The 18,650-nt window shown below is 41.2% G+C and overlaps 4 protein-coding genes across 4 annotated transcripts; 2 read left to right on the forward strand and 2 right to left on the reverse strand.

The window, feature by feature from the left end:
• Positions 1–188: 188 nt before the first annotated feature.
• urp1 (urotensin-related peptide 1) lies at positions 189–2,448 on the reverse strand. Its single transcript, XM_076046646.1, has 4 exons — positions 1,676–2,448; positions 1,309–1,437; positions 1,176–1,216; positions 189–1,008 (listed from the first exon to the last, which is right to left on the reverse strand). Exons 1-4 carry the CDS (start codon positions 1,776–1,778, stop codon positions 883–885), a joined length of 399 nt encoding a protein of 132 aa, XP_075902761.1. The 5' UTR covers positions 1,779–2,448; the 3' UTR covers positions 189–882.
• A 1,252-nt stretch (positions 2,449–3,700) lies between these two features.
• c1galt1c1 (C1GALT1-specific chaperone 1) lies at positions 3,701–5,973 on the forward strand. Its single transcript, XM_076046789.1, has 2 exons — positions 3,701–3,968; positions 4,637–5,973. Exon 2 carries the CDS (start codon positions 4,651–4,653, stop codon positions 5,605–5,607), a length of 957 nt encoding a protein of 318 aa, XP_075902904.1. The 5' UTR covers positions 3,701–3,968; positions 4,637–4,650; the 3' UTR covers positions 5,608–5,973.
• Positions 5,974–6,504: 531 nt separating this feature from the next.
• On the reverse strand, positions 6,505–8,332 carry mcts1 (MCTS1 re-initiation and release factor). Its single transcript, XM_076046791.1, has 6 exons — positions 8,134–8,332; positions 7,556–7,708; positions 7,375–7,472; positions 7,167–7,300; positions 6,855–6,922; positions 6,505–6,762 (listed from the first exon to the last, which is right to left on the reverse strand). Exons 1-6 carry the CDS (start codon positions 8,142–8,144, stop codon positions 6,681–6,683), a joined length of 546 nt encoding a protein of 181 aa, XP_075902906.1. The 5' UTR covers positions 8,145–8,332; the 3' UTR covers positions 6,505–6,680.
• Positions 8,333–9,121: 789 nt separating this feature from the next.
• Positions 9,122–18,620, forward strand: cul4b (cullin 4B). The gene is made up of 20 exons (XM_076046777.1): positions 9,122–10,098; positions 10,656–10,771; positions 10,860–10,963; positions 11,449–11,518; positions 11,930–12,003; positions 12,104–12,266; positions 12,777–12,866; positions 13,332–13,414; positions 14,090–14,157; positions 14,280–14,398; positions 14,489–14,681; positions 14,781–14,885; positions 14,970–15,080; positions 15,215–15,300; positions 15,783–15,890; positions 16,025–16,138; positions 16,252–16,357; positions 16,457–16,629; positions 16,705–16,857; positions 17,514–18,620. The coding sequence occupies exons 1-20, from the start codon at positions 9,624–9,626 to the stop codon at positions 17,607–17,609; spliced, it is 2,607 nt and encodes an 868-aa protein (XP_075902892.1). The 5' UTR covers positions 9,122–9,623; the 3' UTR covers positions 17,610–18,620.
• Positions 18,621–18,650: the final 30 nt, after the last annotated feature.

The raw sequence follows: 18,650 nt of genomic DNA on the forward strand, positions 1-18,650 counted from the left end.
CCCAGAAAGTTTTGCTTCAAAAATATATATCCTGTTTTTAACAGTACATGTTTTGCGGGAAAAAAAAGAAAAGATGATGATGGTCCGTAATGATATCTTTAGCTTCAGCTTCCTTCAGCTTCTAGTTGGTGACACAGTATTTCCAGAAACATGCTGTAGGCAGAGTGGAAAAATTACATTTGATTAACATTTTTCATCTAGACTTCAGACATCTTTTACATTTTGTTTGTAATTTCTTGATTTTTTCCATTTTTTTGTTAGTTTTGTTTTTTGCTTTGTCCCTTAAAGAACCTTCGTCCTGAAAATGTTGCTTGTGGGGATAAATTGAATTACACAGTAGTAGTAATTGTATAGGTTATGACTAATTACTAGAAAATAGTGAAAGTAGGCTAGGGAAAAAGCACTCTAATTTGACAGTCTAATTATCAGTTCCAAGGAGCATTTTAATCTGATATCAGCAATGCTTCTATTATTGATGCCTTATTGCAGCCTTCACATTAATAATGGAAGACAAATGTATAACATAACTTTTGGCAAATGCAAGTGCGTTAAAACATTTCACAATGACTGTTATGTTATGCAAAATACACTGACATCTTCAATTTATGTAGACTGACATAACTGATGGGAGCATATTGTTACTAAATAAAAAAAATTGTATTTGCTTCAGGTTTATTCTGCTTCATCTCAGTACAGTGCACAAATGAGCTGAATTGTTTTAAACGGCACAAGCCTTTGTTAAACATCCTGCAGGCTCGTAAAACAAACTCATTGCACATGCTGGATTTGACGCAGCTGGCTATAAAAGCATGTGGTCGGGTTATATTTTGTCATGTTTGAGCTTTTGATCATGTGATGTGTACAAAGAACAGGAGCGGTCATTCAAACAACCACAGACACACCTCTCTTGTTGGTCTTTGGCAAGTTCTGTTCTGATCTCAGGAAACCCTGAGCTCGGAGTTTATCAGCTGCTGCCAGCTTCAAAATAGTTTCTCTGAGATCCTCCACCTGCGCAGCAATAAACAAGATGGCAAAAGTAGACCAATAACATGATAGAGCCCCAAAAAATCAGTGACAGCCTCTTCCTGAATACTTTTCATTAGCTTTGCACTTTCGTAATGTCTCAGCACTAAACATGGACAAAAACAAATTTATTTCACATAATGAATTCTTACCACATTTGTGTATTTGTCTTGCTGTGCTGTACCTTTCATACCTACAAAATAGTCATTCAAAGAAAGATTGGTGTCTGTGTGTTTATGTGTAAGTTATGAATCATGGCTTATTTGATTGTTGAAATAGTTTTACCTCTATTCCACGATTCACTCCCTCCATTGTGCTGCATCAGTAGAGGATACAGATTATTGGCAGGGCTGGGATCCCCGTCAGCAGCGTCCGATCCATCTTCCACCCCTGACACTAATTTTTTCATGAACTCTGTTAAGATAATACATTTAAGTTTTGTACAGCACAACGAATAATCAAAGACAAAACTGATGGAGCATTGTATCTTAAAATGTATTTATCTGAAAGAAATTTTGCAAGTATACAAGGACACTAGGGTAAGAATTTCTACATCATTGCCATTGAAACACATGTTGACGTTACATAAATTGGGTAATACGACTAAATTAAAAGGTGCATGAAGGCATTTTAAAAAAAAAAATAGATTTACCTGCCTGTGGCTCCAGGTTTGTATCTGGGTACAAAGGTAGAGCTTGGGTCCGTCTTGCAGAACAGATCACAGCAAGGAGGTAAAACACAGCGACAGAGAGCATGGTGACCTTCACCTTTATCCAGCTAGGACTTGACTACACCTCTGTTGGGTGAGGAACTTCCCTTATATATCCTCAACAGCCATCCATCACCATCTGATCAATACATTGTCATCACCCTGTGTCTTTCTCTAATGGTTTTTGACACTGGATCGGGCATCAGACACAATTTAGGGGATCCTGTCAATTCAGCCCAGGCCTATCTGTGCTTGTACAGGGCAACCTAACAAATGTTTACTCTGCAGCAGTAATCAGCAGCTGTCCGCTGTGATGCTTTATGTCCGACACCATTCCTGTGTGATGGGCGACTCAGACGAATCATTGCTCATGTGGAAGTGCAGTTTCTGGGCCTGTTTCACTGCTGGGTTTCTACATTTACCATTAAATAAATAACTTGAGAAGCAGCTAATTGGGTCACACAATGGTAAATTGTCATACTCAATTTTGGCTAATCTGTTACTTGAAGCGCGCGCATGTACTTTATTGAACACATTAACTAAACTTGTTTCTTTCTGGTTCAAATGTTGGCTGAAGAGATTGTACAATGGTGATGTAGTAAAAAAAAAAAAAAAAAACTAGGCCAAGACCAGTGGTTCTCAGACTTCCTCTGTCACGCCCCACCTTGGAGGAAGAACATTTTTCATGCCCCCCCTCCAAATTTGGGACTAGAAGCCCCAAATTTTACGTGACTGTGTCTTGCCGGCCGCAGAGGTGCACCCTGCTTCAAGTCTGGCGTGAACGACACCATCGTTCCGCAGCTACTCATGGAACGATTCTACAGCCAAAAGTGGCCAACAACAAAGAACACTGGCCACTGCCGGACTCCTGAATTCTTACTTTCGTCCCTGTCAAATATTTGTCCATCCTGTGTACCTGAGCAGCGTTTTTCTTAGCTACAATGAACACTTTTTGTTAATTGTTACGCCGTGGAAAAAGTTCAGTTCCCCCGGGCGACGTGACTCTGCACCCCCGGGGGTGCGCCACCCACTTTGAGAAACACTGGCCAAGACCAACACACTCCCAAGACCGTGGGTGAAAGTGTTTGAAACGATCGACCGCTTGCATGAATTGTAAAACAAAACAGTAGTGCATGAATGGGCAAAACACAAATGCTTGACAACCCTTTGTTAACAGAGGTGCTGGGACAACAAAAGTCTGCACTGCACTCACTAATAAATATTAGTAAATAAGTAAATAATATATAAGTAAATATTTAACGATAAACGCTCATATATATATATATATATAAATATATATATATATATATGTATATATATATATATATATATATATATATATATATATATATATATATATATATATATATATATATATATATATATATATATATACATAACTTGATTTAATGTAACATTATACTATTACAAATAAGACGTTTTCTTTCAAAATGAGGATTTGATGCATTGTTTTTAACCAAAAGCTACAAGTCATTCAGATGAAAGTGTGTCTGGTTTCAGGTGATTTATAAGGTTGTCTCTGTGAGAAATTGCTATTAGAAGGGGGAAGAAAAAACATTGCGGAGCAGTCAGTGAGACAGATGTACCCTAGAGTTTGGTTTTAAGGTCAAGTGAGAGACGTCAGCTGCTCAGACACATTAGTCACCTGGAAAACGGATCGAGCAATAACTGTCATCTAACAATCGATAACAGGATTTATGGTGACGTGTTGATTGTGCTGTTTAGGGAATTTGAATTTTAAGCCTTGAACCAAAAACTGAAGCGTTTTACAGTCGACTGTTCAGTGACGCTGTGCAGTGACGCTGCAACACGACCAGCTTGCCTGTTTCTTCTTCTTCTTCTTCTTTTTGTTTTTGTTTTTTTAATCGCTATGAGATCATTATATCCACGACCGTTCTAGGGTGCCATAACATAACATTACGGTTGTGGAACGGGTGCATGGCTTCCTCATGTTGCTTTGGTGGAGCGGTACAGCTCGGCGTCTCTGGTCATGTGACCCGAGATAACGGAAGTAGTGGCGGTACGAGCCAGTCGCGTTGTTTAGCTTTTTTTTTTTTTTTTTTTTTCCTCCACAAATGTACCGCAGGCTACCTGGCTGCTGATTAACTGATCCGAGTGGCTTGTGGCCAGGAGGCACCCCTTCCGAACAGGGTGAGTTGTTGGTCGCCTGGAAGTCATACTAAAAATCCAGGAACCACCTGGTTACATCAACGAGGTAACAGAAAGTACTTCATAATTTGCTGGGAGGGTAGCGAGCAACTAGCTACATTGTGACGTGTGGACGTGAGTCTCTCGATAAAGTGGTGGGTTTAAAATCGATCATCTTAATGTCGGTGTTAGGTTTTTATCGTGTCGTCTTGTCAAACACGTTTCAGGTCGCACTGTTTAACAATGATGTTGACGCCGCGGATGAAGTTTCAGGGCAGAACGTAGCCTGCCCGATATGTCGACATACAAATCAATGCACAGCTGCTACGATGTGTAGTCTGTTCCAATAAAAGGTGTTAAGCGAATATGCGCACATTATGAGCGACGTAAGATTATTATTTGTCAGTGTTCGCTCCGCATCAACTGAATGGCAGCACACGAAATGTGTCAATTGAGGAAAAAAAACAAGCCCACGGACATTTTGTGCAATAACAAGAAAGCGAGCTTGTTAGCGAAGGCTTGCCAGGTTTCATGACCTCATAATCATGTATTTGTGAAACCCATTGGTTTTCATTATCGGAGGAAAAACTGATAGTGATATAAATAGATATTACAGAAATATATTCATATTGGGTCGATAATATTGGACATCGTTTTTATAGTGACTTAATCATTTTTAACGTGACTGTTCCTATTGTATGTTTAAATACCTCTGTGATGCATTTCTTCCCCTAGTGCCTGTTGTCAAGATGTTGTCCGAAGGCAGCTCTTTTATAAAGGGGATGTTCCTGGGAGGTCTGTTTTGCCTGGCGTTATCCTTCCTGGGAAGTTTCAGCCCTGACACAGATTCCTCACCAGAGGACCACCACCACCACCATCATGTCCAAGCAGCAAGTAAAGACGAGCTGACACGCCTCTCAGATGCACAGATGCAAAAGTTAAGCAACCAAGTCCGGGTCTCCTGCCTCATCATGGTCAAGCCCAAGATAATTAGTCACTGGGCCAGTGCTGTTGACACCTGGAGCAAACACTGTGATAAGGCTGAGTTCTACACTTCTGAGGCTACAAAGGCATTTGAAGCAGTCGACCTGGATGAAAAAGATGACTGGGCAAGGTTACGTAAAGCTCTGCAACATGCCTACAACAATGCTGGAACGCTGCGCTGGTTCTTTATAGCAGAAGCCACCACGTTTGCCATCATTGAGAATCTCAAGTACCTTTTGCTCAACAAGGATCACAGCGAGCCCTTCTACCTGGGCAAATCCATGAAGTCGGGGGAGCTTGAGTATGTGGAATATGATAGTGGAATTGTTCTAAGTTATGAAGCACTGAGGAGGCTGGTCAAAATTTTCAAGGATGAAGAAAAATGTCCTGAAAGAGGAAACCTGCTGTGGAAGCTCACTGAGGAAAAGCAGCTGGCAGAGTGTCTCAAATACACTGGAGTATTTGCAGAGAATGGTGAAGATTCACATGGAAAGGGATTGTTCAACAGTAAGGGTGTGACCAGTCTGATATCAGACAGCATGAAGGCAAACCCCAACAATGTCCTAGATGCTTGCTGTTCCGACTTGGCGATCACATTCAATGACATGTCTCCAAATCAAATGCAGGTCTTGATGTTCGGAGTTTACAGACTTCGTCCCTACGGCCACGTCTTTCATGACATGCTGACATTCAACCCCCCAGAAAATTCAAATAATGATTAATGAAATGCTTGTATGATGACAAAAAAGGATTTTGGGAGAGGGTTTTTTTTGTTTTGTTTTGTTTTGCTTTTTTAATTAGTACTTTTTTTCTTATTCCTGCTGCCGTTGGCCCACTCAATGGGTGGCCGTTCGGTGAAATCAGAACTTGTGACGGAACATTTGGGAGCCCTTTTCTGGAAAGGACAATTTTGAAGCTGCTTTAGTCATATGTTCTTGGTGTCTTCATTACAAACTACTGTGATTTATTTCCAAATCATCACTCCATTCAGAAAATGTACGAAAGCACTACTAATTGAAATTATGTCGTGCAAACCAACAAACGTCTTTTCCTTAAAACTTGAAAAAAAAACAACCATTATAACAATGCTCAATGTGGAATTTTTTAAAAGAATGTCTCTTTGTCACACAAACAAAAGGCATGTTGCAGTAAACTGTTTAGAAACTGTCGTAATCTTCAGATTCCGATGCCGACTCTTTGAACTCAATTCATGAATTTACTTTACATTCAAGAAAGGGAGGTGAAATGTTTGTGAAATGATGCAAAATAACTATTGTAGCTTTTCATCCATTCATTTCACATTGTCAACTATTTTTCAAAAACTTGTTTTTCTGAAGGTAAAAGAACACTGTTTACATCTCCGTGCAGCCTTGTGATTCTCTTTTGTAAGTCATTCTGATTAGTACAAATATTTGCAACTTAATTGTGTGTCATAGCATACTAAGTGTTTATGTACTATAGAGCAGTGACTTTACAGTTAACAGGTAGAGTGAACACTAACAAGTCGGACCAGAAAGTCTGACCTGACACACCTTGTGTAAACCATATGTTCATATCCTCATAAACCATATCCTCATACTGATGGAACACCAACACATACGGACAAAAAAACAAGTGGCTGTCAGTTGCAGCAAGATCTTTGTTTTATTTGTGCATAATTGGTGATTGATTCAAAGCCTTCAGCAGGTTACAGAGAAGTCTGTGGGTGTAAACAGTAGACTGGCAGCCCATGCCTCACTGTCAACAGCTCTGCGCCTTCTTGGGAGGTTGTGGCAAGGGCTGGGTGTCAATGCTGTCATTTGTATGTCTTCATGTGCCACAATCCATCATTCAGATAGTGGACATTCTCAATGCCGATGCCCTTGTTGACTTTTTCTCTGTTTGCACAAGAAAACCGCATTAGGCACCGTCGGTCACAGAATGGACAAGCCATTGTATAGAAGAAAAAAAAGAAGACGACAAATCTTACATGCTTTCAGCAGACATCTTCATAACGCCAACACAAAGTGCCTGTTGCTTCCCCTCTGCCATTATGGCCTGAATCCAAATGTTAAGAAACAACTCAAAGAATAGTAGTTCAGGATTTTTTTTTAAAATAAAAAATATATATGTCCTGTTAGTTCCATATTATACAAATTTCCCTCTATCAATATTTTTGGGAAAAAATACATTTGAATTTATTTGAAGTAAGAAAAGTATATATTTTACTTTGTTTCACCACACAAAAGGAATCACAGAAGACTCTTGACTTTCACAAGGTCAAAGTACATATAAAGGATACAACTACTGTGTCTGCCTCTGATGGGTAGAGTTTCGCGCCTGGTGACGTCAGCCCTGGGCACATGATATTGGCTCCGCTTAGAACAAATTTAATGGCCCCCTTGTCCACTTGCTGGTGCGGGAGAATGAAAGGATCTGTCAAAAAGATGAAGGTAATCAGTACAGTAGGCTTCAGCATCCATCACTCATATGACGTCGATAGAGCTCACATTTATGCAGCAGTCTGAGGGTCGGGTAGAACGGCCCTTCTCGTTGTCTGAAGAAGAGCAGCTCGCCATTCACAGTCAGGATTTCAATGTGTTCATGGCTACAGGAAGAATGCAGGAATTAAGGTATGACGCTCAGAGGGAAAATTCACCAGAGGAAACACACTGGACGGGAGAAACTCACCATCGCACTATTTTGACTGGGTCCTTTTTGGGCATGATGTTATTGAGCCATGACTCAATGTCAGGAAACTGTTCCACAAGCTGGTTTTTGATACCTTTGATCACCGACGTTTTCAACTGGATACAGTTGGACACATTCTCCTTCTCATCAAATCTGAAAGTGGAAACAGCTGTGTCAATTGCGTGTGATGGTTTTTAAGAATTCAAGGGGGGTCCCGAAAACAGGTTAACATTTCCAATCATATGAAATATACGGCAGAATTAACATTGACTTTAAACATGTTAAGTACAACCTGACAAATTAACGAGGTAAAATTCGTGTTTAAATATTTATAGACAAAATTGGAAGACACTTTAACTTTATCCATCCAGCAACGAAATACATTTCCCCCCCCCAAGAATGTGAACGAGTTAGCCTTACCTAACACTGAACCTACAATTAATTTTTTTATTTATTTAAATATAGTAAATGGATATAAGCAGTCTGTGCTTTCTGCCACTAACTCGAGAAGCGACGCTAAGCATAGCTTAGCATTAGCCAAGACTACAAACCCCTAACAGAGATGTTTGGCATCTTACTTTTTAAACATCTTCGGTGGTTGCTGCGAACGCGTTCTTCGTCTTATCAAATTGTGTCCGTACTTAATACACCACGAGTGTAGTCTATACAAAGAAAATAACGGAAAACAATGTATCAGTGAACCAAGGCAACAGTATTCCCACGCCTTTAAAACTGTGGTGGGCCAGTTGCATTGGCGTTACGTCATTTTTGCAACACTTGTTTGCGTTTTGCGGCAGGTCAGGCTGAATCTGACGACGGTAACGGAACAGCGAGCGAAGAGGGGGAAATGGTAGACGTCTCACTCGGTCTCATTTCTTGTACACAACATTTTGAAGATAAATATTAAGAGGTTTCACTCTGTTCTATGCCTAGAGCCCATAACTTCAACGCTCATTCTCGACGACGCTTTTGTCTCTTTTTTTTCTTTGACAAGGACTTAAATATGGCTGTGTGATGAGCAAAACATTTAAACGAATACGAACCCGTCGGCTGTTTGTCTAGAAACATATAGTCTCGATTTAAAATATTTTTTCGTCCTAAACCAATCGCTTGTTTAAGCTTGTTTAGTTCGTACGAAATGTACTGCCTTAAAACTACTTAAATATAAATATAAGTATATATTATATTTAATGTTGGTGGTATTAATATATTTTTTGGATTTAAACATTTCCTGGGCTTCTCATGATTTGTTTATTTAATATGTCAGGATCATGCAGTTAGAACAAAACTTGCGTCACTTTGGTGTATTATATGAAAGTCATATCTTCTCAAACTATACCTGCCTGTATTTCCCATACTTTTATAAGACCACACACTTTTATTTGATTCAGACATGCACAATCACACACATCACAATCAAGAACATGTAAACAAGTTCTGAGATGGGAGGAAAACGTTTCACCCATCTAAGCCTTTCGTGTTAAAATGGTACCATCTGGTGGCCACATCACGTATCGCAACTTTTGTAGCCTTTATTTGAAAAAAACACGTGCAAAAGTACTTTTGTACAAAGTACTTCCGGTGGGGTCACTGATTAGCTTTCACGAGTGTCTATTCTGCCGTACTTACAAACGCCTGTTTTGTATCATGTAAACACATCTTTTTCGTGCGCAACTCCTCACCTTGTTCATTCTTTTCTTTTTTAGCTTATTTTTTATTCAGCCGCTTCTCCGGAACGACTGTTGCAACGCGGGCAGACAAGCGAGGCAAAAGAGGAAGCAATAGCCGACCATCTTTATTCTTCTGCCAGCAATAACAAGACAGATGCAAGGCAAGATTCAAGTGGGGGAAAGCTGTGCAGTTTGAAATTTATCGGGGTTTCTTTTCTTTTATTTTCTTTCTTCTTTTTTTTTTTAATTTCGGAAAAGGAGTCCATAAACAGCGTGTGTAACAGAGCCGTAGGTAGAAACTTCCCGTCGCGGAACCCAGAGCTCAGCACCCCGAGGCAAAGCCTGGAAGTTTTGGGATCAGAACACTGGCTGCAAAGGAGATAGTATTGCCGTTTTTCATGTTTCCAACAGGTTTATCTTCCCCTAATCCCCCACCACCGCCAACCCAGGAGGCTAGACCAGCGTCTGCTGATGTCAAAGGCGACAGTGGTAGCATCACGTCCCCCAAGAAGAGGAAAATAAACGGCTCCGAGAGGGAAGAGAGCGCCGACACCATCTCCTCCTCCTCGCCTCCCAAGACCCTGTTTCCCTCCTCGTCCTCCTCGTCCTCGTCCTCCACTCCGCTGCACATCCAGAAGAAGTTGAGGTTCGAGGATTCAGTGGATTTCATCGGGCTGGATGTGAAGATGGCTGAGGAAGCTGCTGCTGCTGCCGCGGCCGCTGCTTCTTGCTCCAATAACAAAAGCAAAGCCGTGTTCCTGACCGTCGGCGTGGGCCACCACGCCAACGGGCTGTCCAAGACCGCAGGCTCCGGCACCTTCTCCAACAGCAAACCTGGCGCCTCCAAGAAACTAGTCATCAAGAATTTTAAAGGTAGCCCACACTCTGTCTGGTGTCCTATGTGGCCTTTAGATGAAGATATCGTCAGTAGGGGCTGCAGAGATCCTCGCTTCTCACCTCCCCAAAAATTAGTGTCACAATAATTACAAGTCATAATAGAAGGTGGCCAAACTTGAGGACTTTTGTGAGATATATCTTTATTCTCTTCAAGTGATGATATAAGATTTTTAGGCTGGACATTTGTTCCTAATTGACAGAAGTAAAGAAGGAATTGTTGTTGTTGTTGTTGTTGTTTGGAAGATAATAAACTAAGTAAGTTCATTGGGGGGGACTCTAGCTGAAAATATAATTTTCAGTATTCCGTTAGCAGAATCACACGACTAGCGTGGAGGCACTAAGGACAAATGCTCAATATTCTAATGCCTATGCATTTGATAAATGTTGATTAAAACATTGATTTCTCATAAGTGCAAGGTATTAAGTTTGCACCTCGTGTTGTTTTATTCCAGCAGATAATCCCTGTCAAATCTTTCACATTTTTATTTGCTTCAAATGTCTTTTTTTTTTCTTTTTTTTTGTTCTTCTCACAGAAAAGCCCAAGTTGCCTGAGAACTACACCCAAGAGACGTGGCAGAAGCTGAAGGAGGCGGTGGAGGCCATTCAGAACAGCACTTCAATCAAGTACAACCTGGAGGAGCTCTACCAGGTAGCACCAGAAGCCTGTAATGCAGGAAGTTCTCTAAAGTTCCAGCAAACTCTCTATTTGACGTTACGTTTTCTCTCCCCTGCCCCAGGCTGTGGAGAACCTGTGCTCCCATGAAATATCTGCCAAGCTTTACAAGCAACTGCGAGCTGTGTGCGAGGACCACATCAAGGCGCAAATCGATCAGTTTAGAGAATATCCTTCCATTAATATAAGAGGTGTGGAAATAACGAGAGAGTCCGCAATCTAGCCGCGTTCAGACTGCCAGCCAAACATCCGATTTTTAGCCCATCTGATTTTTGCAAAACGGATTGAAACCACCTTCGGGAGGTCGTTACAAATCAGTGTGAACAGCTCCAAACACACCGATCGGTTTTGACCGTCCTTGACGTCACTCCACTCGAGGCAAGAGACTAAGATGAAGCAGTACGCAGGTCGGAATACAGCAACCCACCTCATCAGATGGCGAGCACTTGAGTGAGCAGCAGCTCGCTGCAAAAACACCAAGTGAAAATATAAAATTGCATTTCACACTTGACACGTCAACAGCTTTATTTTACCTCAGTAACAGTTTTTTTTTATACTGATTGTATTTCAGTGATATTTTTTCCACATTGTGTTTTAAAAAGTCGTGTGGAAAAATGTGTGGAAGCCCACATTTCCCTTAACTTTGTTTCTACGGACACTCTGGACAGCGTGCTTTTCCTAAAGAAAATCGACAAGTGCTGGCAGGACCATTGCAGACAAATGGTATGTGTGTTGTTTTTGTTTTTGTTGTTTTTTAATTGTTCTTGAATGGTTTTCATGCGTGTTTAATGTGCAGTTGGAATTAGAAGCATGAGTCATAAATCCTGAATCATCTTAATAAGAGTAATCCTCCGCCTTGTAAAATGTTTCAATTATTGGCATGTTTTGCACATTTTCTATAGAGTCAAAATTTAATCAGCTTTAAAAATGTGTCAAGATTATCGCTCAGACTTACAACCTGTTACCTGAACAAATGGAGGCAACGTTTATGACATCTTGTTAACTACCCACAAAAAAAAGAAACACTAAAGCAGTTGGAGTTCTTTTCCCTTTCAATGGTCTGAAACTGTCCGTATTAGCAAAATATTTAAATATTTGCAACCTTTAACGCAAGTCTTTCTTACTGTTCCACAGATCATGATTAGGAGTATATTTTTGTGTTTGGACCGCAGCTACGTTTTAAAAAATTCAATGCTGCCCTCCATCTGGTAGGTGATCCCACTATTCAACATCAGCAGCAGCAGCATCATCATCATGCAGATGATTTCAATTTGAAGCATGTGCTGAGCTTGTTGTGGTGCTCTGCAGGGACATGGGTCTGGAGCTGTTCAGGTTCTACATCATCAGTGACCTAAAGGTTCAGAGTAAAACCATCGACGGGATCCTGCTGCTCATCGAGCAGGAGCGGAGCGGAGAGGCCATCGACCGCAGTCTGCTGAGGAGCCTGCTGAGCATGCTCTCTGACCTGCAGGTACCCAAACTCTTGGTCACTTTCAGCTTGCGACGTATCCGGTTGTGCAGATGCTTTGTTTTTCTTGGAATTACAGAAGCTAGGTGAAACAAGCAAGGGGTTAGCATTTCAACAGCAAAATTAGCGCTTGCCGACAGATAATAAGAATAGAATAGAATAATGTCTTCACATGTGTTTCCATGACCCCTAGGATTGCGCAATAAAAAAAAATGTTAATGGAAACACCTAAACTTCCAAAAACATCTCAAATATCGCTGAAAGGTTTTTATGCTCTCATGAGGTGCTTTTTCCAGACGTATCGATATAGAGGTATATTGCAAAAGTGTTTTAGTACTTTTTTCACATTTGCACGTCACTTGACGAGATTTTATGAGAATTACGGCTCATCCGCGTCACACCATTCAGTGGAAACGCCTCCAAATCGCAATTGTGCTTTGTCTAAATTTTTAGAAATATCGCTTTTATGTAATGGAAACACAGCTACTGACACTGATGTCCCCTCCCTGGCAGATTTATCAAGACTCCTTTGAACAGCGCTTTCTGGAGGAAACAAACATGCTGTATGCCGCCGAGGGACAGAGGCTGATGCAGGAGCGAGAGGTGATTCATGAGGCTCCCACTGCTTGTTTTGTTGCGTGTCGACACTTTTCCACATTTTTCAGGAAAGTTGTTTGGGATGATTGCAGAGAACCATGTGTCACTGGGATGCAGCAGCGCTTGGTTTCAGTGCCACTGGAAAACCCAATAATAATCAGCATAACCCAAATTGAGAAAACGGCCCAGTTAAGAAAATCCAATAGAAATTTGCTGTTTGCACGGCTCGTATCAGATTAGAATACTGGTTCTTCACTTCACATTCTGAGTCATATTGGAATACTTGTGTGTGTAAATATGCATTGAGTGTTGTTTGGTCAGTCTTTGTTTTATGTTGATCGTACCAAATGGCACTATGCAGTTTATTATATGAGCAACAAAGCCCTACAGCCACTCTACAGGCCAAGAATGTGCCTCTAGAGAAATGCCCTCAATTAAATTCTCAATATTTCTTTTTTCTTTTTATTATAGGTACCAGAATATCTCCATCACGTCAACAAACGCTTGGAGGAGGAAGCTGACAGAGTCATCACATACCTGGACCAGAGCACGCAGTAAGTGTTGGTACCGCCCTGTCTGTCGCTATACATCATACGTGTCAAACTCTGGCCCACGGGCCAAATGTGATGACACTGCGGCTCAAATTTGGCAAGGCAATACAAAATCACTGCTAGAGTTGGCCCTGCGGTAAGTAGCGCTAATACTAGAAATCCCAGAATGATCTGCTGGTGTTTTGGTGCATCATTCAGGACAGGATGCTCATTAAAGGATATTTTCATTACTTAGTTGGCTTATTGTTGTTATTTTTTAATGTATTATTAGCCCATGGAAAAATATCACTGTTGAAATTTACATCAGACGGCTGCAAAAAAAAAGAGACAATTTTTATTTACATTTAATTAATTCATTTGTTTTTTTTAATTTGAAATTTGCTTTTACATGTGTGCAATATGAAGTTATTTATTGTATAGTATTGCTTGTTCCATGTTCAGTGTTGAAGCAAAACTTATTTGTGTCCAAATACAAAAAATCACTGATATATCTGGAGAATATCTTTCTATAAATATCAACTATTTTTCAACAATTATCAATGTTGGCCCGCGACTTTGTCCAAGTTCTACATTTTCACTCCACTATGTATTTGAGTTTGACGCCACTGCTAAACATAGTCATCAATTTGCCAATATGGAAAAAGACTGATCTGTAACATGTTTCTCTTTTGCCACCAGAAAACCTCTGATTGCCACTGTGGAGAAACAGCTGCTGGGTGAACATCTCACAACCACCCTGCAAAAAGGTAGACGGCCGTCACACTTAGGCAACATTCGTGAAGTATTTTTTTTTTCAGTGTCAAGATATGGACGGTGTATAAGAGTGGCTGACAGTTCTGACCTTCCTCCTGCCGTGGTCGTCCTCCAGGGTTGACTCATCTGCTGGATGAGAACAGAATTCAAGATCTGACGCTTCTCTACCAGCTCTTCAGTCGAGTGCGGAGCGGCGTCCAGGTCCTTCTGCAACACTGGATAGAGTACATCAAGGTATGGTGGTGTCCGAAAATGTCAGGGAAGTCTCTACACGATGATGCGTCTTGTGTCATTTTGCCGCCGTCTTCAAAAACCCACCCACAGGCATTCGGGAGCACGATCGTCATCAACCCGGAAAAAGACAAGACGATGGTACAGGAGCTGCTGGACTTCAAGGACAAGGTGGATCACATCATCGACATCTGCTTCATGAAGAACGAGAAGTTTGTCAACGCCATGAAGGAGGCCTTCGAGACGTTCATCAACAAGCGGCCAAACAAACCAGCAGAGCTCATAGGTCGGTGGCACCGCGCTTTTCACGCTCACAGCCGCCGCACTCTCTGCAGACGTGGTGATAAAACGGCCTGACAATGCTGAATGCAAATGTCCTTTTCAGCCAAACACGTGGATTCCAAGTTAAGAGCAGGAAACAAAGAGGCAACAGATGAGGAGTTGGAGAAAATGCTGGATAAGATCATGATCATCTTCCGATTCATCTATGGTAATATTTTCTCTGCGGTTCATTCAGCTCACTTCCCCCCCTTCAGCGCTCGCTTTTTAATACTTTTATTCTCTCTTGTTGTAGGAAAAGACGTCTTTGAGGCCTTTTACAAGAAGGATTTGGCCAAGAGGTTGCTCGTTGGCAAAAGTGCGTCGGTGGACGCCGAAAAATCCATGCTGTCGAAGCTGAAGCACGGTCAGTTTAATCCGTCAGCTTCGCTCCACGGCACGCACACTAACACGGCAGCTTGTGCGAAATGAACGAGAGAAACGGAATGAACTGAGTTTTTTTATTATTCTGTTTTTGTTTGTTTTTTCTTTTCCTCGCAGAATGCGGGGCGGCCTTCACCAGCAAACTAGAGGGGATGTTCAAGGACATGGAGCTGTCCAAAGACATCATGATTCACTTCAAACAGGTTTGAAGATGGTTCAGATCTACTATTCGTCTTGGTTTTAACTGTAGCAGAAGAAATAGACTTGATATTGTTTTGAATCCATTTGCTCCTGATGATATTGAGATGCCTTTTTTTTTTTACCATCGATTGTATTTTCAGGTAGGGGAGTCATAATAATAGTTTTATGTTGACTCTGATTTTTATTTGGACAAAAATACCAACAATATGGGGTTATGACAGTGATGTAATGATATTATCTTCGTTACGTGTATCTGATATAACAGGTTCTTTCATGACTGCAATATTACCACTGGAATTGCAAATCTGAATTAAGAATGATATCGTAAATGATAATAAATGACTATTCACAGCCAAACTACCTTAAGAAAAAATCCTGATGGGATCATCCCTTGTTACAGTCCTCCTTATTTTTCATTGTTTACTCCTATGCAACCTCATGAAGACATTCCCCCAAACTCAATGCATCCTCTATTTGTTTGCAGTACATGCAGTGTCAAAACATCCCCGGCAACATTGAACTGACGGTGAACATCCTTACTATGGGCTATTGGCCAACCTACATCCCGATGGAAGTGCACCTGCCGCCTGAGGTTAGTGGCTCAGCAAATATTGACATTTTCGTAACTTGCTCAGTTTTTATCCTCTTTTCACCTCCCACCCCGAACTTTCCATGCGGTAAACACACCGAGGGCTGCTTTGTCACACACCTCCTACCTTTGTCCAGATGGTGCGATTGCAAGAGATCTTCAAAACCTTCTACCTGGGCAAACACAGCGGCAGGAAGCTGCAGTGGCAGTCAACACTCGGCCATTGTGTGCTGAAGGCAGAATTTAAAGAGGTAGATGAATCATTCCTGACATTGCTCGCGTGTTGTTTTTTTTTCCACGTAATCAGTGAAGATAAGCACGTGTCTTTAATTTTGAATTTTTATTTTTAATTCTCCCACAAAAGGGCAAGAAGGAGTTGCAGGTGTCGCTCTTCCAAACACTGGTGCTGCTGATGTTTAATGAAGGCGAGGAGTTCACCCTGGAAGAGATCAAGCTGGCGACAGGAATAGGTGCGTGTGATCACATCCCAGTCTTCTCAACGAGGTTCATCAAGAGTTCGTGACGCAGCGCCCCCTGATCTCAACGCTGCATTTCTGTCCTCTTTGCAGAGGACAGCGAGCTGCGGCGCACTCTGCAGTCGCTCGCCTGCGGGAAAGCGCGCGTGCTCACCAAGATCCCAAAAAGCAAAGACGTGGAGGACGGCGACAAGTTTTCATGCAACAACGACTTCAAACACAAACTCTTCAGGATCAAAATAAACCAGATCCAGATGAAAGAGACGGTTTGTATTTGTCCCTGTGTTTCCTTGCTGTTCCGAGCATTGGGATTTTCGTTTGAACCGCGTGATTTGTTCCAGGTGGAGGAGCAAGCCAGCACCACGGAGAGAGTCTTTCAGGACCGTCAGTATCAGATTGACGCTGCTATTGTGCGGATCATGAAGATGAGGAAGGCTCTGAGCCATAATCTTTTGATGTCTGAAGTGTACAACCAGCTTAAGTTCCCAGTCAAGGTGAGTAGTGACACGAGCTTAAAAAAAAATTAATACGTTTTAGAAAAGGTCTATTTTTAAAAGTTTTCTAAGGCTTTATTTTCAAACCCGGACTTCTGGAAAGCAACCTCTTTGGATTTTCAGAAGACAAAATAAGTAGTCTTCACATCCTCCCCATAAATGGTCATTGACATCACAAAGGACTGGTATTCTGAATTTTGTGTCTTCTGTACAATTTCTGGATGTTGGAGAAAGCAAAAGAAGGAAAGAATTGACATAGTTTGTGGGCAATCCACAAATTTGGCTGAAGACACTTACTTACTGTTTGAGTAGTGAAATTTGATGAATTGTGTGTAATATGGGGGCTTTGGATCTTCTGAATACCCAGCAGAATTTTCTTGTGTATTTCAACAGGGTTTTTGAAGTTAACTTCTTTTGACTTATTTTTCATAACCTAGAACAAACATTTTTCGTACATCACCTGATAATACTCTGACTTATGAAAGAGTAAGAGTAAATTAAGTAGTATAGTAACTGGCTTTGCCGTTCATTTAAGAAGTGACCCTAAGCATTGCAGCGTGGCTGACAGTAATCAGTCTTTCTGTGTTTACCACCCCAAGTTTAAAAATAACCAGAAATGCTGAGTGTTGACCTCCGTCTTATCTCTGCCCTTTCAGCCTGCTGACTTGAAGAAGAGGATAGAGTCTCTCATCGACAGGGACTACATGGAGCGTGACAAGGAAAACTCAAACCAGTACAATTACGTGGCTTGAGAAGTGGAAAACGGGACTGAGAAAACGTGAACGGACGGTCCACCTGGGCAGAGCTGCCGATCAGCCTATGGACCTTTTGCTCCGACGGACACCAACCATTATCATCTCCAACCCAGCGACCGACAAGTGAATGGATAGTGCTCCACGGGGTTTTCTATCTGAGGGTCTTGTTGATCTGTGGTCTGCATGCCCATTAGGAAGAGAATATTGTTCATATCTCCTAAGTGTCTCAAGAGAGTTGTGCTACGATGGCCGGAGGAGGAAGACACACAGATGTTCCTTTTGCTGTTTTGTTTTTTTTTGTTTTTTATGGAGATGAAAAATATTTATTTACAAACTTAGATTCTTTTTTTTTCTTTTTTTTTTGTCCATTCTAAACATCCTTTTGTTACCAAGTCAACTTTCTTCTCTTCCTTTTTGTTTCACAAAGTACTAAACAAAGCTGACACTTAACAATGCTCTAAAATGTAACACACCTTGGAGGGAAAGAAAAGGATGAAATCTATTAAAACCGATACTCATTTCTTCGGTCGGTGTCTAATGTTGCAACTGTTGAATTAGTGTTTCATTGGAGGAAACTGACAATTTGTGAAGTGTCTGTAAGAACGTGCTCACACGATTATTTTCCTTTTGACAAGCTGTTCAGTTTACCACACACGCATTCAATGCAGTCTGTGCCAAAAACAAGAGCACTTATTTAAATTTTGAAAATGCTGAAAGCCACATTATTTTTTCATTTTGTCGTCTTCGTATGCTTTGTACATTGTTGACATTTAAACAATTTTATAAAACATTTTCTTTCTTTTTTTTTTTTAGATTTTGTTTCGTATTCTAACCCTTTGACAATACTAAGCACAGCGACAACGAGACTTATTTCGCCATCATCCTCAATGTCAAACCGCATACAAACTGACACTACATATTTTTCATTGTACGTCTTCCTGTTGGGCTCGGTCGTGGTGAAAGGTAGGGTACGTGAGAGTGGATTGTCTCGGCGCGACGAGGGGGAGAGAGAGAGAGAGGGAAAAAAAATCTGGTTTC

This window comes from Nelusetta ayraudi, unplaced genomic scaffold (assembly GCF_046127955.1).
Source record: "Nelusetta ayraudi isolate G7.1 ecotype Tasmania unplaced genomic scaffold, CSIRO-AGI_Nayr_v1 ptg000090l, whole genome shotgun sequence".
Lineage (NCBI taxonomy): Eukaryota > Metazoa > Chordata > Actinopteri > Tetraodontiformes > Monacanthidae > Nelusetta > Nelusetta ayraudi.

Coding starts and splice junctions, on each gene's coding strand:
- urp1 (XM_076046646.1), bottom strand. CDS start 1,778: ATGCTCTCTGTCGCTGTGTTTTACCTCCTTGCTGTGATCTGTTCTGCA. Junction 1,438..1,675: donor AAACCTGGAGCCACAGGCAG/GTAAATCTATTT, acceptor TTATCTTAACAG/AGTTCATGAAAAAATTAGTG. Junction 1,009..1,175: donor AAGACAAATACACAAATGTG/GTAAGAATTCAT, acceptor ATTGCTGCGCAG/GTGGAGGATCTCAGAGAAAC.
- c1galt1c1 (XM_076046789.1), top strand. CDS start 4,651: ATGTTGTCCGAAGGCAGCTCTTTTATAAAGGGGATGTTCCTGGGAGGT.
- mcts1 (XM_076046791.1), bottom strand. Junction 7,473..7,555: donor CCAGTCAAAATAGTGCGATG/GTGAGTTTCTCC, acceptor TTCTTCCTGTAG/CCATGAACACATTGAAATCC. Junction 6,923..7,166: donor CAGAGGCAGACACAGTAGTT/GTATCCTTTATA, acceptor ATTTGGATTCAG/GCCATAATGGCAGAGGGGAA.
- cul4b (XM_076046777.1), top strand. CDS start 9,624: ATGTTTCCAACAGGTTTATCTTCCCCTAATCCCCCACCACCGCCAACC. Junction 15,081..15,214: donor GCTGTCGAAGCTGAAGCACG/GTCAGTTTAATC, acceptor TTTTCCTCGCAG/AATGCGGGGCGGCCTTCACC. Junction 16,139..16,251: donor TGAAGGCAGAATTTAAAGAG/GTAGATGAATCA, acceptor CTCCCACAAAAG/GGCAAGAAGGAGTTGCAGGT.